The sequence below is a fragment of the Peromyscus californicus genome, unplaced genomic scaffold, assembly GCF_007827085.1.
Source record: "Peromyscus californicus insignis strain IS unplaced genomic scaffold, ASM782708v3 Scaffold_3__1_contigs__length_106647218, whole genome shotgun sequence".
Lineage (NCBI taxonomy): Eukaryota > Metazoa > Chordata > Mammalia > Rodentia > Cricetidae > Peromyscus > Peromyscus californicus.
The window spans coordinates 3,677,890-3,701,458 of record NW_026294551.1 but is presented as its reverse complement, the minus strand read 5'-3'; the positions used below and the strand labels follow the sequence as shown (position 1 = coordinate 3,701,458).

At 53.3% G+C, this 23,569-nt stretch overlaps 1 protein-coding gene across 6 annotated transcripts in view; it reads right to left on the bottom strand.

Annotated features, from left to right (window-relative positions):
• The window catches only part of Rbfox3 (RNA binding fox-1 homolog 3), a 427,534-nt gene that overhangs the window by 78,072 nt on the left and 325,893 nt on the right, over positions 1-23,569 (bottom strand). The window contains exon 1 of one of the 6 annotated variants that reach the window (XM_052758939.1): positions 1,846-2,438. The exons of 3 other annotated variants lie outside the window; for them this stretch is intronic. In XM_052758939.1, coding sequence (XP_052614899.1) covers positions 1,846-1,950 — 105 coding nt within the window. In that variant the 5' untranslated portion in view covers positions 1,951-2,438. Of the gene's footprint in view, positions 1-1,845; positions 2,439-23,569 lie in introns of those variants that run through there. 2 more of the 6 variants (XM_052758944.1, XM_052758940.1) reach the window with 2 other exon arrangements.

Below are 23,569 nucleotides of genomic sequence, written 5' to 3'. Positions count from 1 at the left end.
TCCCGGCATCTTGCTGCTAGGGGGTGCCCAGGTTACCACTGCCCATGACAGCTGGGCGTGAGGGGGAGGGACAACCCTTGAACTTCCAAGTGGTCGCATCTGACAGATAGACACACAGGTTGTAACAGAGACCCGGTGACAGAGTCTCCAAGTGACCCCAGCGTTTATGGGAACTCAGAGGGGTTAGAAAGTTGCCCTGTGAGGACCACCCTCACTGAGGCCTGTGACTGGGAATGGCTAATGATGAACGGCAATGTGGGGAGCTGGCCGGGGGTCTGCGGCTGCCAGTGCCTCTTGTATGACATCCCGGAAGCCTCACATGTCACAGGTGGTCCTAGGAAGGTGAGACCAAGGGCCTAGGGCCCTGGAAAGAGGCCGCCTTCTGTCTCTCCCTTTGGCAATCCTTAGTGCGCAGATAAGGGACCCTAGTAGAGGGGTGGCCCAAGTGTCCAGCAGCCTAGGACTTACTGCCCTGGGTCAGGTTCTGGGGGCCCATCTTGGTCATGCCCATGTTTCCTCCTAAACCACCTCCTGGAGAGTTCATGGAGGGGCATGACAGATACAAGTTTCCCCCTCCCCCAACGGCTAGCCTCAGTCTCCATAAAATCTCCAGTGGAGGCCAAGAAACACAACTCTCCATTTCCTGTCGGTTGCGCGCCCGCTGCTGGTTTTTTCCTATCCTAATACTGACTCTGACCCCCCAAAAGCTTCTTGTGTGGTCACCCTGTCCCTCTGCCTCTCTCTTTCCTATAACCCCACTTCTGAAGAGCGTCTTATGGGAACCCTCTAACTGGGCTGAGTCAAGGAGCAGAGACAGGAAGCCAGTCGGAAGTTCTTGGTACCCCATGCTTCCCCCACAAAGCTACCCACCCATGTGGTTATATCAGAGGGCCAAGTGTGAATCCACCACAGGGCAGGCCCCAGAGCATGGGGAGAAAGGGCCGGCCAGAGGTGTGGGCAGACCGGGTGAGTGAGGCCAGGGTACCGCAGCCTCAGGACAGCTGTGGCCAAGCTGGCGCCCCAACTGTATAACCTGGAGGGCCTGGGGGAGCCCAGGGAATCCCCTCTCCATCCCCAGTGCAGGCCTGGGGCCCGCACTGATTCCGCATTGGGTGGGATCGCAGGACCCCGCCCCCTGCGCCTCCGGCCAGCTGGCAGGCGGAAGCTGAGGTTCTGCGCGCACCTCCCTAGGGGGCATTCTGGGGATGTAGGGGCTCCTAACCGCTGGGTTTGCTGTCCCCCAACGCCTGCCAGCCCGAGATTCCTGCGCAGCCCAGTAGACTGAAAAAGTCCAGTACAAACCCGCTCCCGAGCCTAGCTTCAGGGCCTAGCTTCTCTGTCCCACTAGGCAGGTGGCCCGCCTCCCTAGAGGCCCGGCGCGCGGTCCGCGCTGCAGCACAGCCGGGCTCCCCAGCCGCCACCTCCCCGCGGCCCCTGGGCTTGCGCGTCGCGGCCGAGGAAGGAGCCTGGCGACCGGTCCCCGAGTCCCCCGCGTCTCGGCGCAAAGTTCCCCAAAGTAACCGGGTGTCCAGAACCCCTGTGTCCTCCCCTTGGGCTTCCCTCGAGACTCCGCCCGCCGCCCCCTCCCGCGCCTTTGAAAAAGTTGCGAGCGACGCCCCAAACTCCAGCCGGCCCCCCGACCCGTCACCGCGCGCTCCCCAGGCGCCCCCATGCTCCTCTGCCACTCAGGGGCGCAGTTCCCTCAACCCTAGCCCGGGCGCCATGACGTGAGGAGAGCCGCGGGGCCACCAGCCGCGGCGCGGAGGCGGCCAAGTGCGGGGCGTGGGCGGCGGCGCGGGGCGCACGTGCGCGGGGCCGGGGGGCGCTCGGGCCGGGGGTGCTTACCTGTTGGAGGTAGAGGAAAGCGGGCGGGCAGGGCACGGAGTGCGGGAGCATGCTGCCGGAGTTGGACAGCAGGAGGCAGCCCGAGTTCGCCATGGAGCACAGCATGGGGCGGCAGGGGGGCGCCCGGCGGCCGAGGCGGCTCTGCGCTCGCTGCGTCCCTCGGTGTGTGCGCGCACCCTGCCTCCCGGGCGCCCTCCCGGTCTCTCCTCCTCCGGGCCTCCCCTCCCCCGCGTGGCGCTCGTTAAGAGGGAGGCATGGAAAGGGGAGCGGCGCGCCTCTGCCGGGGGCTGCCCCTGTCCGGGCGGGGAGGCTGGAGAGAGCGCGCGAGAAGATGGAAAGAGGATGGATGCGATGTGCGAGAGGATGGATGTGGGGAGAGGGAAGCCAGTCACTTTGGAGCCACCGGAGCCCTGTCTGCAAAGAGTGGTGCGTGTGCGTGTGTGAGTGTGCGCGTGTGCGCGCGTGTGTAGCGGTGGGAGGGGGAGTCCCTGGCGTACTCCAACATCAAACGGAGCCCCGCGCTCGGGGGAGAGAACCCGGCCGACGGCACCACCGCCGGTCCCGCACTTAACCCCTCGCCCGCCGGCCTCCGCCGGGCCGCCCGCCTAGCCCCCTCCCGCGGGCCCTGCGCTCCCCTCCTCCGCCTGCGCGCAGCCTCTGCTCCCGGCGGCGGTAGGGTCTAGGACCTTCTTGGCCCCTGCTGGTCTAGGCTGCGGCGGAGAGGAGAGTCTCTGCGGCCCACCGACCGGAAGGCGCTCGTTCTGCCTGCGTTCGGAGAAGCGCCTCTCCTGAGGGAGGCCGGCTCCGCGGCGGGGAAGTCGGTGATGTAATGAGGGCATCTACGCAGAGGCTTCCGTGCTGGGAAGGCTTTTCCAGATGCTCAGTGACCAGAAGCCCAGCCTGAGCCCCCGAGAATCTCTCTTGCCCCTCTGCTGGCCTCCAGGCCCCCACGAGACACCTTAGCAGCCTGCCGCAGGCTCATGATCCTGTGGATACTTAGTATGGGGGTGGGCAACAAGGAACAGTGGCCATCGGGTTACCCTCCCTGCGCCATGTCAGACGTGCTGAATTTGGTGTTCACACTCCAAGTCTCAGAGCACACAGCACCCACCTTCCAGCCTCAGGCAATGTTAAGCAGAGGCCTTGATTTGCCCCTCACACCACCACCGCAGCCTGCCTGCATACATCTGCAGCTTTCCAGCCACATGTATCCATCCGGGCCTGCGCCCCTCACACTCAGTTTTACCAAGACAAGCCACAGGTGAGCTTGGCTGAGAGTGAGTTATCCCCCACCTGCCACTGTGAAAGGTAGCCCCAGGGGACACCTGCCCAGCCTCACACTCTGCTTACACATACTACCTCCGGGAAAGGGCACACCCAGGCACGCAGTACTGCTATGGAACTCGGCTGCCCTGCCCAAGCTCTGCGCTTGGAAGATGGCAGGCCGGGTAGTTTAAGTGGGGTCCTCCTGCGGACTGTGTGAGCTCAGTGACGTTTGTTGTCACTCTCAAATGAAGGTTGGTTGGTTGCCACTCCTACTGTGTTGCATATGGAGTGGGGATCATGAAGAGGAAGATGCATGGCTGAGTGTGGCCTGCCTCCAGCCACCACCTGGGAAGTGACATTGTAAGGGAGCAGGTGGACATGTGCAACTTAGATGGCCTCTGATCTCAGGGATCCCTGTCCCCCACACTCACAACTGAACAGCCTGGGATTGACCTTCCCCTGAGAAGCAAGCACAGGCGGCTGGTGGTTCCTACTCTTCTCCCTTCTTCTTGCAATTCTGTGGGATGCTGCTGGGGTGGCACAGACAGAAAGTGGGTTACGGGCTTTTGGGGACCAGCCTTGCCTTCCACGAGCGATAGGTTCTAGACAGTGGCATCTGTAAGCTGAGCCCTTGGAGGGCTCACAGCCAGTGCAGTGCCCAGAGTGGGTTTAGCTACATCAGCGCGATATTCCTGCCTACTTCCTGCCCCTCTCCCCATCCTGCTGTTGTACTGTCCCGTTAGACACCTGTGTGTCCTCCGATTCACAGTGGCTTTCACTCGCTGCCCAGTTGCCTTTTCCGTAGAGGGAACTTGGGCAGCCCAGTGGTGTTTACCCTAAGCTCGGTGCTCCAGACAGATCATCATGCAGCCACTGTCCGGGGTTAGGAGCTACTGAGATTAAGTTCTCTTTTCTGGAGTGAGCACACCTCTAATAGGGAAACCAAGTCTGCAGCCTAACATGCTGAGAGCATCAGGCCAGGGGAGCCTGTCTAGACAAATGCCTCCACCAGCCAGCTCATCATATGCAGGCTCCCTGGGAGAACTGAAAAAGAATTAGAAGGAAATCTTCAGAAAAAGAGTTGGAACAGTGTGTCTGGCTTATTTCTTGGGACAAGAGCGGTGTGCCTGCCGCTTGTCATATCATGCTCTGGAAGTGTTATGTCACTTCCAAAAGAAGCCAGTTACCAAATTCCACAGACCCCATTCTAAGGGGGGTTATCCCTGAGTCTCTTGGGCCTGCCCACGCAGACCTCACAGGCCAGAATCACTCTTCTCATCTGCACCCGGTACCGGATAGTGGGCCTCTGCATTAGCCTGGGCTGTGTTACATTCTCCATGCCCCCAAGATTCTTGACCATTCTCCTGCACTCCTGAGGCCTTGTGGACCATGGTGTATGGCCCCGAGTAATGGGTGAGGAAGGCCAATTCACCAGCCACTTGCTAGGCTAGGCTGCCCCCACTTTTTCTTGGGTTGAAGGGAGTCTGCGAGCTGGGAAGAGCTGTCAATCCAGTGAGAATATTCACTACTTAAAAAAAGATCCAGGGAAAAAAAATATCCCATTCGCCCTGAATCTGAGAAGGGCCTTGTTAGGGAGGCTCGAACTGAGCTGTAATTATTTCTACGCTCCTGGGCACCGCTATAAATATCAGGCAAGGGAGGCACCTCAAAAGGTTTGGGTGGCTTGGCTCTGAGCTCTCCTGGCTCCCTCCTGCCCCCATCCTGTACCACCTTCCCAAGCAGGGCCTGGCTGGCTGCATGAGCTGCATCTTCCTACAGTGTATAGCACATGCCTGTCCCACCATCTCTGGACCCATATTTCTTCACTGGACACTGTCTCTTAGGTGTCTACCTTGGTGGAGTGCCTTTGCCAGTTAGTGTCTGGTGGCATTTTGTCTCTTAAGATAGTCTGGTTTTTTTTTTTTTTTTTTTTTTTTTTAGCAAAAGGTAGGCCAATGGGTTCTGTGGCTGAATGATGGAAAACTGAGTGCCTGCTGTCTCCCCAATCTTTGGGAGCTTCTAAGGATTCCCGTGGTACCTCCAGGTGAGAAGAGAAAGCCTTACCACCCCTGAGGGACAAGCAGTGGGGTCCCAGCTCCTCACTGTCATGCCTCTCTCTTCACTTCTGAATGCCCAGTCTGATCATCCCCAGGCTCTCCCTATGCAAGGAGGACAGTGTGAAGCTTGGCAGAAGTGTCCCAGAGCAAGGGGTGAGCCCACAGTCTCGGGTTGCAGCCGGGCTCCATGACGCCAAGTCAAGCCATCGTCTAGAAGTGGACTGAGCTCCCCGTGTGCTCGGCAGATCCAGGTCTTCCTGCCCCAACCCTGAACTTCCTGGCACGGGCTTGGACATGAGCAGTGGGGATTGAGGCATAGTGGGCAAATCCGTCATCCCCAGGGGAGTGGGCCAGGATGGCGTGGCTCAGAGCAGGGTTGTGCAATGAGATGCACAAGGAACCTTTAGATACGTGATTCCCACCTGAGTCCTGCATCACCAGTGGGATATTTTCCCAGGGGAAATTAGCATCGCAATTTGGCATTGAAGGGAAAGAGTTAAGAGTCAGGGGAAAACCTTGGTTGGATTCTGGGCTGCTCCCAGTTTCTTGGAGCAGACATCTCAGGAGTGTGTCAGGTTGGGAAGTTCTTGGGCTTTTTTTAAAACATAAAAATGTCTCTGGTTCTTGAAGGTGGCAGCCCCATAGTGTGGGAGTCAGGGACTGTATGTGTTTTTATCCTGGTAGGTGGACTTCCAATTCTAGAAGGGCAGAGGAGCCTCTGCAGAGAGAGGCATGGGCACGGGAAGCAAATGACCTGAGATGTCCAGCCCAGCAGTGACTGCCGAGGCCACACTGAAGGCGTCCAGCAGAGGGCCCACTCACACAGGCTCAAAGTTTCTTTCCCAGAAGGCCTGTGAGGAGGGGCTTCTGGGGGGGGGGCTCCTCACTTCTGGGCCTCCCTGCCTCTCTCTATCAAGGAGTCCAGAGCACACAGAGGGGACAAAGATAGGCCCAGTGCAGTCTGCTGTAGTCAGCACCCACCTTTCAACTCAGTGGGGGGTCCCCCACCTAGTGACACCATCCCCCTGCCTCATCAGAGACTGCAGCAAAAGTAAAAACCCGCGTGCAAAGGGAGTTTATTTATCTGTTTAATTAAGAGGCGTTTGCCAGCCACATTCGGCTCCATCCGTCTCACTTACAACCACGTCCCAACAAAATTAAACATAATAAATACTGGGAGACTGAAAGCAAAGGGCACACTCGAGATATATGGGAAAAGGCAGAAGTTGCACAGGGTTGCAGTTATAGGGACATCTTTCTTTTGCAAGTGTCCCTCCCCTCAGGGGCCCAGGAGCCAGAGGGCTGTTCCCAGAGAAAGGGCTGCGGGTGCCTCTGCTTTTCCCACTCAGCATTGTTGCCAGGCTTTCTTTTTTGTAAGCGAGCCCCCAGGCCTTCTCCCTTCCCTGCTCCTGCAGAAGGACTGGCTCAGGGCACAGCCAGAAGACTGTGGAAGTGGCAGTCCCATGGCGCAGCGCCTCGGGGTTGGAGGGCCAGAGGCCTTGGCAGCCGTAGCTTTGACCAACTCCTTGGGGTTTCCTGCTGCATCTGGGCCCCGCATGCCTGAAGAGGCAGTTGGCAGAGCCGGAGCAGAGGTTTGGAGAAAAAAAAACAAAACAAGACCCAAACCTTTGGTTTTCTGTGCTCGCTGTGGTTAAGCCACCATTCAGAAACTGGCTCCAGAACCTCACAGGAGCTGGAAGCCTGAGCTGGCCTGTCAGACCGGAAGGATAGGCTGTGCTGTTTGCTAAACTTCCCAGGAGTAGTAGCTGCAGAAGAGGCGATGAATGCCTGTCGCTACTGATGGCAAAGGGTAACAATACCTCCCATTTGTTCTGCTCTTCCCTGACTTTTCAAAGTGCCTGACCACAGCCCATCTCCCCATACTGTTGCAAGTTGTAACAAGGCCCACTTGCTGTATGATACTCTTAAAATCACAAAGGTGGTGCAGAGTCCACACAACCAGTAAGAGGCAGAGTCCAGACTGGAAGACCAGACTCCAGGCTCTGGGAATCGACTGTGCTGTTTGGCATGTGCCCTTCTGCAAATATCCTCATCATTAGCCCTTGGCTCTCTCTCCTAACGGGATCAACCCTCAACTAAATCTGTTAATGGAACAGTCATTTGCAATAGTCCAGGCATCTACTAATCGTGCTGCGGCTCGGGCTGTGCGGCAATTATCTCCAATGTCTGCTTTCTCATTAGGCAGGAGGTCGCAAGAACCCAGTGGGCTGCTGAACCCTGTGATGAAGCCATCGAGAGAAACTGCCATTGGCCTGAGATGCCTTTTTACATCCAGAGCTTCTGGCCCATCAGCCAGGCATCCTTACCCCACTCAGAGCTTTACCCATCACCCTGGACCCCACCTTGCACATCACAAATGACCCCAGAAAAACGTCCTGGGAATTATGAAAAGCTATCTGTCTGCTCTAACTCAATGAAACGAAATGCCCTGTGATGGCAGATGCCTGGTCCAGCTGGAGCTGAGGGAAACTTGTGCTCATATCACAACAGGGTCCTTTTGCAGGCTACTGATGTCCTGTAAAACTCATGCCCCCAGAGCTCAGCTTGGGCCACTCAAGTTGTCCTTGTCAACCCCACTGCAGGATGCTTCATAAGCAGCATCCGCCTCTTCTCAAGGGTTCTTCATCCCCCTCCCCCAGCCTGGAATCAGGGGAGGAGTTACCAAGAGGCACGGGCAGACAGGGCTGCAAGGGAATTTGGGGCCTCCCTCACTCAGTCCCTTGCCTTCTGGCCAGAAGGCACCGAAGCCTTTTGGGACAGGTGCAGCTTCCTGTTTGTTTGAAGCGCTCTATGGAAGGGGACCCTGGTGCCCCTGGGGAGCCCATTCAGGTTTTCATCACCATGACTGTCAAGGAAGTGTGCCTTGTATCTTAATTTTATTCAGACGGTGAAGGCCTTGAAGGAGTAATAAGGGGGAACTGAAGCCACTGCCACCCGCCTCTAACTCCCAGGAGATGCCGGGGGTCACCCACCGGGACAGGTAGAGCAAGGCTCTGCATGGAAGGGAGAGGCTGAGTGAGCACAACACCAGCAGCACTAAGCAGTGCGCTGGCTGCCTACGGGGTGGGTACCAAGCCGTGACCTTGCAGGAGGGGTCAGGGCTCCCTCTTTCACCAGCAGGTCAGGTGCGGCTCTGGAGAGGGGCAGCCAGGCTCCTCTCTGCAGGTGACTCCACAAGGCGGACATGGGAGGTCAATGGTCTTTCTACCTTGCATCTTTTTTTTTTTTTTTAAATCTTACTCCACAGAGAAACTAGTGACCCTTTTCTTCATTGTTGAGGAAGGAGAGGCCAAAAATGACAAGCCCAACCATTATCCCAGGGGGTCCCTGTGCCAAGGGTCATGGAAGCTAGATCCCTCAACTGAACAGATAAGAACGAAATAGATGAGCCTTCTGCCTATAGACTAGAGCCAGCACTCATCCAGTTAAGGAGCCACTCTGTGGCTTCCGGAAGCAGAATGCAAGGGGGCTGGCACCATGTTCTTCCCCTACCATTTGTGCCCCCTGAAGCCAGAGCAGCAGCTCATTAAAAGCTCATTAGGAGCCCACAGCACACAAAGGTCCAGGGAGGCAGCAGTGTCCTGCCAAAGTGCGCGGCCCCTGGAGAGACTGGTGTACCGTGTCAGCCAGGCCAAGCCAAGCTGCAGAAGGAGCTGAGTGACAGAGCTGTGACAGGCCAGGTAGGGGCAGAAGGCTCTTCAAATGGAGCCTTCATAGGAGCTGAGCTTGTCTCAGGACTCAGGGGTAGGGACAGTCTCTGCTGGCAGACGGCAAAGAAACAGACGGATGCTAACCCACACTCTCCTCACACCTCTAAAGTAACGGCTCAAATATGAGCTCCTGTCGCAGGCCTTGGGAGGAAGGGTCAGGGCTGTCAGGGTTGGGGTGGAGATAGGCAGGACTCAGCCAGTATCAGCCTTGTGTGGTAGCTGAAGACACACCATGGAAGTTCTGAGAAGAGCCACCACCTGTGAGCACAATGTGAGGGGAAAAGGGGCCGTGAGTGAAGACATGACCCTTTAGGGACCTGATGCTTGCCAGGGAACAGGGAAGTGGAATGTTCTTGGTGGGACTTGAGGGACAGAACTTTCAGTTAGGTACAACGTTATGCCCTACTGAGTTTCCTCTGTTCCCTCCTCCATCCTGGGGAGAAACCCCCTCCCGCCCTTGATCTACGTTAGCACTGGGGTCCAGCACTGTTTTGGCACTAACACAGTTCCCAGTGCCAAGGCACGGGGTTTCTGAGAATTCACTGGCAAGGAGGTTTAGGGGAAGCTGGAGCCGGCTGCAGCTGCAAGCCCTGGGCTGCTCTCCACAGCTCCCGCCCTTTCCTCCCGCCGAGAGTTGCCGCATTAGGTTTGGGGAGCCGTCTGTTCCTTTTCTTACTTCCCTGGGATGCTGTGACTTTTGATTTCTGCTTGATTAATATACAGCCAACAGACACTGTATTTAAGGAGGTTCTAATTCTCTCAGGTCACCAAACTCGGGAGCAGCAAAGCCGTGAGGAGCCAGCCCCGCAATAGATCAAACACTGGGACCTTCAAATCACTCCTTGGCCCAATTTTTCATCGCTGCTGCCTTCTGATAACCCTTACAGCCGGAAGCCAATCTCCTTGCTTTTCTGGGGGTGGGCTCAGGGGCTGGATGTGGATGTCTGTGGCTGAAACCCTCCTGGCAGCCACACGGCAAGCTGGAAGGACACAGTATTCCAGCCCAGCAATAGTGAGCCTTTCATCACCAAAGACAACCAGCCAGATCCTGGGGTGCCTGCACCCTACACTTCCGGGGCCAGACAAGGAATTTGTAAATGAATCTCTCTGGTTGGTGGGAGATGGGCAGTGGCTGGCCCTGCTGATTGCCACAGCTTACCAAAACATCTTCCCAGCCACGCCAGGACCCTGCACCTCGTGCCCATTCCCTCTTTCTAGAACCAAATGTCTCCCCTGACCCACCCTGAGGCCTCCCTGACAAGAAACAGGATGCTCTCAGGTGGGACTGCTTCTCTGCAAATCTTTGGTGCCACAGCTCCCAGTCTTTTTCATTTTCCATTTGTCTTCTAGCAGTATCTCAAGAAGGCAAATAAATGCTCTGCTTAGCACTTGGGGGGTCCCTTGCATGGTGGGGAGCAGGGGTAAGGATGCCTGTGTGAACACTGTTTCCTCTGAAGCATCTTTTATAGACCCAGTCCATTTTTGCAATTTTGGGAGAGATCACAGAGCAGTACAATGTGGGAAGACGACACTCAGCTTGTAAATTACATCCCAGTTGGGGGCGGGGAATGCTGCGCCTGTTAACCAAGAACCCAGTGTGCAAAGTGACTGCTGAGGAGCAGGATCCTCAAGGATCCGGCTCTGATCAATTCCCCCTGCCACTAGCTCACCACAGAGATGTCTGCAGAGACGTTTGAAGGAAGCCTGGCTACTCCTTCCCGGGTCCAATCCTGACTCCTGTTGTATTTATTTTCTTTCTATCAAGCCCCACTGGACTACCTCCCTCTATCCACTTAAAATATCATCTATAGATTTTCAAATTATTGCTACACTTTCCAAGAGAAGGCCGCAGTGGTTAAAAATTAACAGCAAATTTATAGGAATTCCATATGGCAATTACAGAATTATAATGAAGTGGCTGCCACTTGGCCGAGTGTGGGTAATTGGAAATCCACGCTGGGAGACTAGAATCTTTACGGTATTGGGATTGTATTTTTGAAAGTAAATGCTGTGGAGAGGGTCAATGGACCCTTGAGCTGGCCAAGTTCTTCTTTAGAGAAAAGCATGGCCAGTTCATTGCCCACTTGGAAACAATGTGGGGGTATCCTTTCACTGGCCCACAGAATGGCAGTTGGAAGCCATGGGGGTGTATTTAGAGCTAGAGGGATCTCGGGGCTGCCCAAGCTTGTTCTGAGAAGGCAGGAGGATGGAAGGAAGAAGGACCATTAACCGTAGAAAAAGCAAGGTATGGTGCACATGGCATCAGGCCAAAACCCTCAAAGAAGTGAAGTCCATGTTTTCCTTACCCCATGGACAACTGCATCCCCAAATTGGGTGGAAAAACAAACAGATTTTTATCATGAAGATGTCACATGGCACCCTTCTGCTGTTCTCATGATGGCAGCCTTGGGCTTTGGGTGAATCTCTGTACATCCTCAGGACCCCAGTCGCTAAGACGGTGTAAAGAGAAGTCTTGGGAGCGGGAGAGATGACTCAGTAGTTAAGATTACTGGCTGCTCTTCCAGACGACTTGGGTTTGGTTTTCAGAATCTACATGGTGGCTCACAACTGCCCGTAGCTCCAGTTCCAAGGGATCTGATACCCTCTTCTGACTTCTTGAGCACTGGGCATGCATGTGGTACACATATAAATGCATGGATCCACACAAATACATAAGATAAAGAAATTAATCTTTTAAAAAGAGAAGTCTTATTTGGAGAAAAAAAGATTTTCCTGGAAGTCAGGGACAAAGCCCAGGAGTGGTCTTTAAACCCAGTGCAGTCTGACCTGGGAGCCATTGGCTACTGTAAAAATGGCTTTCAGGGAGAGCCTGGGAGAGGTCTCAGCAGGTAATAGTGCTTCTGAGAAAGCTTGAGGACCTGAATTCAAATCCCCAGAGCCCACATAAAAAGCTAGGTTTTGGTTGCCTGCGTGTCTATAACCTCAACAGTGTGGAGGGCAGAGACAGGAGGATCATTGGTGCTGGCTGAGTGCCAGCCTAGCCCCAGGTTTGGCAAGAGACCCTGTGTGAAGGGAGCAAGATGCAGTATCGTAGGAGCAGGACGTCTAACATCCTCCTTTAGCATCTGTGTGCATGCACAGATGTGTGCACCCACACACTCATGTGTGCACGCAACACACACACCCACACCCACACCCACACCCACACCCACACCCACACACACACACACACACCACACCACACCACACCACACCACACCACACCACACCACACCACACCACACCAAGGGCAATGATTCATGTGTGGGAAACAAAGGCTGGCATTTGAATAAATGGTACAAGAAAGAATAAAACAGTGTGTACGTCAACTACACATGGCTGATGATAGTTTGGAAGCTCTGGGTCTCATTAAGTGCATGATAGAAATGGTTTAACCACTTTTTTAAAAAATGTAGTTACTGACAAGTTAAGATACACACGAGCTGTTTGTATTGTGCCTCAGCTGAGTGACATGAGGCCTCTGTGTGGGCACAGTGCTTCCCACTCACCCTGTCCCCTCCACTCATTGTCCTCACCATTGCCAGTCTCAACCTGGCCACTGGCTACCCCTCCAAGGACTGAACAGCTAACAGAGGTTCTTCTCATGATGGGGCCTGTGATGGTGGAGTGGGCACTGACTGGACCTCCAGGGCCCAGCAACAGGATTCGTTCCATTTAGATCTATCTCCTCTGCTTGGGCTCTGTTTGCTTCTCTGAGTCCTGGTCTCTATGTCTTATCAGGAGTGTGGTGCAGGCAGGGGCTGAGGTCATAGGGGGTGTTCCTGCCTCTCAGCCTCCCAGCAAACAGTGCCCATGTGGGTGAGTTCCTCCACACATGGCTCCCATGGGGGCTTATTGAGTCTCCTGGAGTAGAGTGTGAGGCCCTGCAAACTCCATTCCAGTGCCACAGAGCATGGAATAATAGCCGCAATAACAATGCTTTGGGCAAATGGGATCCCAGGCACCAAGAGCATCTACTCATTCTATATCCAACAACCCTCTGGAGGCAAGTGGTGGAGTGTATGCTTAAGTGCGTGTGTGTGTGTGTGTGTGTGTGTGTGTGTGTGTGTGTGTGTGTGTGCAAGTGCACAAGTGTGCACACTCATGTGATCTTACCATTTCCTAAGTAAAGGATCTTAAATCCTGACTGCCTAGGAGCATCCCACATACAAAGTGGGACCCAAGACTTGGGGTTCAGGTTGTCAGATTGCCTACCTGAAGAACAGAAGCAGGGCTGAGCCTGTCCTGTCCTAAGCTTGACTGAAGAACCTACAAACCCACACGCCCCTGCCTTCCACCACCCACCCATCTGTCCCTCCCAGAACTTTCATCAGTCCAAAGGAGCCTCTTCAGCCTGGATTCACACTCTCTCTTTCTAGGACCAGTGTAGCTCTGGGCAGGGATTCCACACCGTCTCCTTCTACCTCTATATGAACAGGACAGTACCGCCTACCTTCATACCAAGTCCCCATTCCATAGACATGTTGGCATGCAGTAACGCTCAATTACTCATGTTAATTAATTCAACAAATACATATTAAGTGCCTCTCGGTGCCAGGCTTTGTTCTGGGTCCCTCCTCTCTGCAGTGGGCAAATGACACAGCCAATGAAACCTCCTTTTCTTCCACCTGGCCAGACTGAATTCTCTGTTCGTCTCCCAGGCCTTGGTATAGATAGTACAGTTAACACTCAATTATCTATGCAAATGGAGTGGAACATTCCACTGATAATTCGGAAAGAGCAGCGAGTCCACAAATAATTCTTATTTGAATTTGGAATGCATTATGCTTATTTTTGTGTTGGATTTACCTTTCTAATTACTGTTTGTTCTGGCTTTTGCTCAAACTGGGTTGCATTCTCAGAGCCCAGGCTGCTAGGCAGGGAGGAGTGTACCCTAGAAGTACACCAGGAAGAAACCAGTCCCAGACCCTGTGTCCTCCTGCACTCTGAGAGCACAAGGGCAGCAGTGGACACTGGGGACTGTTACTGACAGCTGTTTTTCTGGCCCTTAAAGGTGCTGCCCAGGAGGGTGGCTGGGCATGGGTGGCCAAAGCAGAGGAGGGACACTGGCTTCTCAGGGTGACATCAGGGGTAAGATGTACAGCTCTGCCTTGGAGCTGCTTACACTCTGTCTTTTTGCCTCTCGACCGATGTCCTTCTGTCTTCCAGTGAGGCTGTGTGGCCATCACTCTCTACTCCTCCCCTGGGTGCTCCTCCCAGGACCAAACCAGCAGACAGGCATTTCTTCCCACAGATGTCTCCTCCATGAATTTGGAGGTCGGGACACGTATAAGACCCTCTGCCCTTCTAGGAAAGAATGCTTAGGGACCATATGCAGTCAGCAAGTGATGTTGAGGGAGGGGGATACTTAGGAGGGACTCAGGAAAGACTTCCAGCACACAGTTGCAGTGCTGCCGGATCATGGGGGTACATTTACATACGTGACCTTGCTGTGGCTCACACAACCCTATGAGACAGACAGCTCAGTGAAGTAAAGGAACTTTCCAGAACTCATTGACCAGGTCTCTGGTCACTCTGGTATGATTTTTAGGAGTTCTAGGGGCCATCGTGCCTTTGAGGTTTCCATTGACTGTCTACCACTTCCCAGTGGCAGACTACAGAGCCTTTCTCGTGAAGATGCTGAGCGTGAGATGCTGGAATCAGTCTACAACAAAGCATCGAGATGTTGAATGGAGCTTGTTGCAGGGTGGGAAGGAAGAGGCCAGGAGTCAGTGGAGCAGATGCCACACAGAAAAGGGTTCAACTGCAGGGGTAGGGTGGGGAGCCAGGCACATACCGAGGGGTCTGGCATCTCAATTGGCCTTCTCTGAAGGCAGAGTCGGAGTGGAAAAGGGCCACCAGGAAAGGTAACTGGTGACCCATGCTGCACCTGAGCCTTGCTCACTCTGGGGACCCGATCTTCCCTAGCGCTCACTCATCCCAGCATTCCCACAGCAGGTGGAGAAGTTGACTCAGGAGAGCAAGGATGGCTGGGAACCCTTGGTCCTTCGACACGTCACCACACAGTGTGAGCTTCAGGTCAGAGCACTCTCACCAGGGAGGGAAATTAGCTTAACTAGGATTCAAGGAAGAGGGGAGGCTAGCCATCTGGATGGCCTGAACCCAACAGCAGCCTTAGAGAATCCAGCGACCTCTGTGGTAGGAACAGACAACCTTCAACAGACTGGTTTGGTCCAAGTTCAGGAAGTAATTACATGTGCTCATAAATAAGTCTCTAATGCTTTAATTAAACTGAAATAAAAGTAAAGCTCCAATCCCTCGATCTCACGAGCCACATTTCCAAGGGCCCAACCATCACATGTGGCTGTGGCCAGTGGATTGGGACTGAAGGAAAACATCACCACAGTTGCAGAAGGTTCTAGCGCATAACCTTACTCCTAAGCTTAGCATGTTCCCGTGTTTCTATCGCAAGGAGGTACACAGCCTCCCCAGCTGCTGTCCAAGGCCCATGGAAATGACAGATGGCCAAGGCAGAGTGCACAAGTCATAAACAAAGTGGCCTCAAGGTTTTGTCGAAGCTGCCAGGCTGCAGAGAAGGGAAAGGGACAATACAAGTCCTGGGAGAGCCGTGAACTTGCAGGTCTACCGTCTGCCACAGCCAATCCCAACAATCAGAGGAAGGCCCCCCGACCCCCGGGAACTCCAAAGTCCCTGATCCATTGACTGGTGTGGTCCTCATCAGTCATTCCGTGTGACTGACACATATAACCTAAAAGCAGTAGAAGAAAAGACACAAGGTCCACAGACAGAGGCAAGGTAGGAGCCAGCCCAGAACAGAGATGAGGGCAGGGGTACAAAAGAGTGATGGCACCCGGCCAAAAGAAACTGGGGACTTCATACCAGCCGGCTTCGTGTAGGCCAGGGAAGGGATGTGGGGGTGGACCTTGGCAGACAGGGTCTCGAGGTTTCACAGACCATGTCCAGGGGGAGTTGCCGAAGCCAAGAGAGCTTTGCTGGGCTGGCAGAAGCCCGTGTCTGAGCTCAGTCATAAAAACAAAAGAGAACACTGCACACTGGGCAAATCCTTGCTGGGGAAGGAGATAAAAACCTGGTAGAAAAACCGACCTGGTGGGCGTGTCTGACATCTTGGACCCCTCCAGTCTGCAGCTCACTGTACTGGGTTACATGAGGAAACCAGGGAGAGAGGAGAAATCCCAGCCTCCACCTCCTGGATCCTGGAGCTTTTTGGAGGTTGGTAAGGCTGGCCACACCACTTCACTCTGGATGGGGTCATCCCATCCTGACTCTTCATTGGTCTCAACCTACCCTACATCACTCTGATGTTCCCAAGTCCCCCTTCTCTCATTAACTCCTTAGGTATTTTCCATTTAAGCATGACCCCCACACACAAAAGCAAAAGTGATGTTTAAGATTTCTTTATCCAATTAAATTGCAAACTGAGTCATGTGGAGGTGTAGGCACTATCCACACCAACCCATGCTCCCCAGAGTGCTTGGAACTGTCTGCCAAGTGGGACAAAATGAGCCATTCTTGGCTTTAGATGGGATTCTGGTCACCTTTAACAGGGAATGTGCGGGAGATGCAGCAGGTGAGGGAGGTGGGATGGGGAAATGAGAAATAATACGAAGCGTCCTACCAAGAGCACGTTAGTTTTCACTGGTTGCCGAACCCAGAAGCTGTGTGGGCACTGTACCCGCCCCATCCAGATGATCTCAGTACAGATACAGTTGATAAATCACCTACTCGAACAACGGGCTATTGTTACTGTCCCTGGTGCTGAACCCACCACCAGAGAAGCGCTTTGTCTGCAGTCCATGGTACTGAAAAGGCTCAAGACCCACCCTTAGGGCAGAACCCGAAGAGACAGTGATTGCGCTGTTCCTGGTGCTGAACTACTACCCCCCCCCCGCGCTGTCCTCGGTTCTGAAAGCTCCCGCCTAGTTGCCCAGACTCTAGGGTGCTCTTCTCCTCTTCTCAAGAAAGCATCTCTCATCACTTCTGTCCCTCCTCCTCCCTACTCTTACATTTGCCTTTGTTGAGTCCTATGCCGTTTTCAATAATTACTGTAGACTTATTATAAACTCTCTGTCTCCTCTACACTCCATCCATTCCAGGTAAGTGTTCTCCACCCTTCCCACCTGCCTCTTTTCTTCCACACTCTCCTGACACCACTAGGGCTGTGGGGAAGACTGATGCAGAGGCTAGAGCTGGCTCTGCAAACTTCACCCAAGGTTGCCTCCACCTCTCAGACCCCTCTCTGAGTCTCCTCCCCTGCAGTAGACAGCCTGAATGCTCCACTTTAAACTGACACCACCTCCTCCTCTTCTTCCTGCTTCATTCAGAGCTGTCATAGACCCTGGGTGATGATACATGTCTCTAGAATATCAGCATCCAGCCAGTCCCAGGAGAACATTCTTGGGCTTCTGGTTGCTCCCAGAAGTAATGACAAGGCTTTCCTGGTGTGGGGGTGGACTGGGGCAGGATCTAGACTAGGAAGGTTCTGGAGAAAGGAACTCATACACAGAAATAGGTGGCTCCTAAGTACTGCATAATCTACAGGAGCCTCTTGTCCCCTGGAAAAGGGGAGGTACCAGACAGGGAGTGCAGATCCAAGATAACTGTGGCGCTGTGTCCACCATCCCACTCTGACTTTAGGATAATAGGACCTGCTTACAAAGGTCCGTGGAGGCCATCGGTGGTCCACTGATCTGGGTCTGTCATCTTCCTTCTCCATGTTTCTAAATCCATTTACAGCAGCTGTCCAGCAGCATGGTCCCTGATCTCTAGCCATGGTTGCAGCTGCTGCCTCACAAACTTCTTGGTAACCCAACCTGCCCCTCTTCCCTCTTCTTGGCCAACCATGATGCTTTCACCTTTTGGGGTTGCCATGACCACATCTGTCACCAGTAATGTGCTCTTAGCTTCACACCCCCCTTAAACCTACAAGAAAAATTCTAGAGTTGGGACATGGCCCGGGCTCAGGGGCCGCAGCTCCAGGAAGCCATCAGTCACCCCTGGAAAGAAAACTGTAAGGAATATATATGATTATTTCCCCAGGGACCAGGGTCAGGAGGAGAGTGGGCCTTGGAGCTTGGGTGGGGATGCAGAAGATCAGAAGGTAAGGCCAGACAGAAGAGAAATGACTGACATTGGGACAGTCTCCACAATGCAGACCTAATATTCTGCATTACATGGGGGACAGTCCACACAGCTCCCTGGACCGCACCTGGCAGTGAGGAGAGCTAAAGATGCTGAAGCCACCTTGAGAGAGTATTAAAGGGAGATCAGGAAACCTGTTCTCCAGGGGATGGAGCTTTGCTTCTCACAAACTTGCCTGAGATAGGTCAACTTGAACCCACAAGTTAGACACCTCCAGCATCCGACTCCATGCCAATCTTCTCACCCCAGTCTTTGCTGAATGTCCTAGTTAGGGTTTCTGTTGCTGTGAAGAGACACCATGGCTACAGTAACTCTTACAAAGGAAAACATGGCGGGAAGCATGGTGGCATGCAGGCAGACATGGTGCTGGAGAGTTCTACATCTGGATCCTCAAGCAGCAGAAAGAGATTGTAAGCCACTAGGCCTGGCTTGAGATTCTGAGACCTCAAAGCCCACCCCCAGTAACACATTTCCTCTGACAAAGTCACACCTACTCCAACAAGGCCACACCTCCTAATAGTGCCACTCCCTATGGGCCTATGGGGGCCATCTTCATTCAGACCATCCCTCTGAGGCGGTTGGAACACAAAGCATGAAAGCCTCTTATCTGAACACATTGTCTCTTACTTTCCACCCGGCGGCCTCAGGAAAGGCTCCTGGATCTGGACCAGTGAAGGCTAAGGTTGTGCTAAGGACTAATTACTGTGACAAATAGAGTTGTCACACACCCCTGGGAGGTAAGAGCATCATGACTTTCTGGGCTGTGGCTGGTGGGACACTGGGAAGAGGGCAGGTGTGACACCAAGCCTTTGGTGGAAGGACAGCAGCTGTGACAATGGTTGAAAGCCACTGTGGCAATAAAGACCACGGAGCTGACTTTGGTTAATGGATTTAGAAATCTGGAGAAAAATGATGAGAGTCTCGGGTCAGTGGACCATCACTGGCAGCCCCAGCTCTGGCTGCATCCCCAAAGAAAACTACAAGGCTTATAGGATACATACCAGCAGGGACCAGGAACCTCGGAGGTGGGGTGCGGAGGCAGAAGATAAGGGCAGACAAGAGAAATGATTGACATGGGGGACTCTCCATGACTCAGGTCTGCATTACAAAGGATCCAGATTGCTCCTGGGAGCAGATCTGGTGGTGAGGCAAGTGAGAGATTCTGGAGTCACCTCATGAGAGTATTAAGAGGTCAGGTGGTTTGGAGGGGAACAAGAAACTCTACTTTTGACTCCACTTCCCAGGAGGGTCAGGGAACATGTCTTCCCTAAGGTGGTAAGAAGCACAATGCTGAGGTGCCAAGGTGTTAGATCAGCTAGGCAGCAGACACTTTCTGCGGGCCAAGGCCTCGCCACTAACTGGATCTCTTTGCTGCCAGCTGGGAAGAGCAGATCCCAGGACCAGACACCAGGTGGCTATATGCAACCCTGAAGCTCTGGAGGCATCAGGAACCTTGAGGTGAGGTCTGGGGATGGGATGAGTAGGTGGGGCTGCCTGATCTACATAACCAAAGGAGTACCAAGAGCTATTGAGTAATGTGTCTGACCTTGACATCCCAGTGCAAAGGTGCAGGGCCAGGCTCAGTCCCTGGTTAACCCGGTTCTCAGACCAGAGACACAGATTGAAGGGGACCAGGCAGAACCCTGCAATGCCCGCATATCTCTCTCCCTAGGACCTGGGTATGCTTTCCAGAGAACTGCATTCAGGGAAAAGGGAGATACACAGACTTTTTGCAGACATTGGGATATGTGATCCAAACTGAAAAACATTCTGGTAGAATGCTTTTTCTTGGTGTAGTAGGAGCCAGTCACACAGAGACATATGACCCTCTGGCCCGAGTCTGCCTTGGAGCAGTTCCAACAGGCTCACAGACTTAGGCAAAGGTTTCTCCCATGGCCTCTGCATATGCAAGCTGGATGAATATACTTAACATCTGACGTAACCCATAGGTCCCTGCCTTGGGAAGGGTGTAGGGCAAAACCGTGAGACCAGCCCCAGCCCCTGTAAGGCAAACTCATGAGACCCCTTTGTAAGGCCCCAACATCAGCTAAACATCAGCAGAACATCAGCTAGAACTGACAATACTCAAGGAAATGGCAAAAATCACACCGTCCATTAAATGCTCAATAAAAGGAAGGATGGAGGCTTCCATCACACTCCTGTCTAATTCACTTCTAGGGACCCTGGAGCAGCCAGCAGAGGACTGTGGATGATGGTGAAACTTGCCAGAGGAGCCTCCATGCACTGCCCACAGTGTTTTTCTCACAAGATGATGATGGCTTGACACAGCCCACTGCTGGGTGCACAGCGCTGGTGTGGCAAGTGTGCTTTCTGTGCTCCTTGGTCATGAAGACCGGTCAAAGCAGCTTGCCTTACACAAGAGAGACAGCCATGCAGGCCCTGGGCATGTTATCAACCCCTTGCTCCATATCACAGTAGAGTCTGTGGGGACTTGGGTGATTTAGATAGCCAGAGAACACTGTGGTTATCTCTCACTGTGATGAAATCCTGCTTGCTGAATTTGGATGGGAGGAAGAAAGAGTTGCCCTGCACGTCCTTTGAAATAGATGTGAGGGAATCGAAGCCCTCAGAAGAAGCATGGCTTGCCATGTCTGAAGGGTGAAGAGCTGGACACTTCGTAGAGCTGTAGCTCTCAACCTTCCCAACACTGCAACCCTTTAATACAGCTCCACATGTTGTGGTGACCCCCAACTATAAAATTAATTTATTGCTACTTCATAACTGTAATTTTGCTACTGTTATGACTTGTAATGTAAATGTCTGATATGCAGGATATCTGATAGGTGACTCCTGTGGAGGTCAAGACCCACAGGTTGAGAACCACTATCCTAGAGCATCTCCTTAACATTGCAAAGTCAAGCTGCCACATGATGAAACCTTTACCAAGAATGGGACACAAAACTCAGTGGCCTCTTTAGATGTTGGAGGAAGCACACATAAACGTCGGGGACACTGTTCTGCCCTGGAGTCCACAAACACCATCAGTTCTGAGTAGATCCTAGGGTAGGAGAAGGTTCTGTGGCAGGTCCCAGATGCAGTAGGAATTTCCCAGCAGTGTGAGAGATGGAGATGCTGGGACATGGCTCAGGCATGTCTCCACAAGACATAGTGGCTTCCAGTGGGGCTTGAGGTGGGCTGCCCCCTACCAGGCTCTGTGAGGTGCTGGACATGCCTCATGGGTCTTCTCCTCCTCCCCCTCCTCCTTTTCTTCCCGTCCTGCTCCTCTCCTCCCCTCTCCTCTTCCTTCTTCCTGCTGCTCCTCCTTCTGCCTGCATGTAGAAACTGACAGTGCCCGCCCTCTCTGAGCCCTGTGAGGATGTGTAAGACAAATCTTAAGGCGTGTGCTACCACTGCCTGACCTCTATGTTTAATATAGTGACTGACTTTTTCCTCTGATCCCCAGATAAGCTTTATTGGGGAGCACAGATAAAATGTTACCACAGTGCTGCAGGTCAGTGGCGTATCCTCACTCAATGCACAGTATAAACACCTGCCCTCCCTGTCCTGTTGTTTGCCAACTCAGCCACACTTGACTCGGTTTCCCTCTTTTCTGCATCAGTTTCCATCAGTTCCCTGAACCCCTCATTCCCCTCATTGTAAGCTGCTCTTTGGGGAAAATTCTAGACCAGGACAGCCAAGACTTGAAACTGGATTACTCTGCCCAGGGGGATGAATAGGAGTCCCATGAGCTTCCTCTCCTTGCCTGACTCTCTAATCGTATTTATTAACCATCTTGAATGTTTCTTGGGTTAAAGGTACTTCTGCTTAATAGCGTAATTAGCAGGTACTTCTGAATTTAGAAAACAGGAAGGGCTGAGGATCGTCACCCAAGCTCCAACCATCTTGTTGGACTCAAGGGTCTGCAATTAACATGAACACATGCTCCTTCCCACATGGCAGGGTGTCTGCAATCACTGCAGGCTCTCAGGCCTCAGGTGTCTCTCTATCAGCGTCAGCTCAGTGGCCTGAGGCTGGGTTCAGGAGCTCAGGTAGCTGGCCAGGGTGCAGATCTTGTTCAACAGTCTGGGGCTGCTCCACCGCCACTCAGGCCTGGACCCTGCACAGAACAAGTGTCCCTTTTCAAGTACAATTTGAGGACGTCCCAGGCCATCCCCTGTGGCCAAGGCAGAGCTGAGTCCTTGGGCTAATGGGCTGTGATGTTACCACACTGGACAACATCCAAGCCAGGACACTCTGAAGGAAGCTTTCTTCCCAGAATCCCAGATCCCCAGCTCTGTTCCAGCCACAGGTTCTGAGCCAGACTGTCCCCTACTAGAGGGACATCTTCTCAGGTCAGAGTTGTCCTGTACGGAGCTGCTGTCTTCATGGAAAATGTCCTTTGCCCACTGGGAAGCTCCAAGGACTGCTCTCCTCCCCCCCTGGCACCAGGTTTGAGCTCATTCACCCCTTTTTCTTACCCATCCTCAGCTCCTGCACAGCACTCAGTCTTGCCTATGATGGATAAGCACTAATTTACTTATCATTCATTTAGTCACACCACATGTCAGCATCCTGACTCTGTTTGAAGACACCACAGGCTGTAAATCAGAGGCTGTGAGACCCTCAACCTTCTGGGCTGGGAGGAAGGTGGTGGACTATCTCTGCCTCAGTTGACGTAGTGTCTCTCTCCTTATTCTCATCTCACTTCCTGTCCCTCCCCACCTCTCCAGGGACACCTTTGTTTATAGTTGATGAAAAAATGCCCCAAGACCTCAGTCAGGATAATCTTGACCAGGTGGACATCACCTGATATTGGCCCTCCAGCTGCCTGCTCTATTCTGTGGACGTCAAGACAGGACTCCAGCATAGAACGGAGACTCTGGGCCCTTCCCTGGTGTCCAGACCATCTTTGGTGCACATGTCTGGCCCTGAGGCCCTGCCAGCCTGGAAGCAGAGTGGATGAGAAGGGGCAAAGCTTGCTGACTGTAGGTTTCTCTTCTCTCTCGGGACAATTTCCAGCTTCCAGCTGGTTCCTTCAGGTGATATATTTGAACACTCATTATGCTGTTGTTGGCCTCCTTGTAGAAATGTGGGTACCAATCAGGCAGACCTCAGTAGCCTTGAGTACAGGCACCTGCCTGGCTGGAGCATGCCCTTTCCTAGCAGAGTAGACACACCGGGGAGGTGATAATACCTGAGCCAGGACAATCCCAAGCAGTGTCCTCAAGGTCAGGAGCTCTTGGATCCTGACCCTGATCCTCCCTAGAAGCTCTGCTCCCCTCTCTCCAGCCCTTTATCCTGTCTCTGTTCCTGGTATGACTCACAAATCCATCACTCAGGGGTCATGTGATGTACTCCAAGGCATAAGCCGGTCCCTCTGTGATCCAACACTGTCAGTCCCCCAGTTGTGTTTGCACATTGCCTTATAACTACTTATACATGGCTTTCCCTGTCAGTCTGTAACCTCCTGGGGGTCAGAGCTAGACCTTCATGATGGTCGTATCTCCAGGGAGATGCCAGTTGAACCAAACTGAACCCCACTGGAATGTCCAAACTACTCCAGAATTC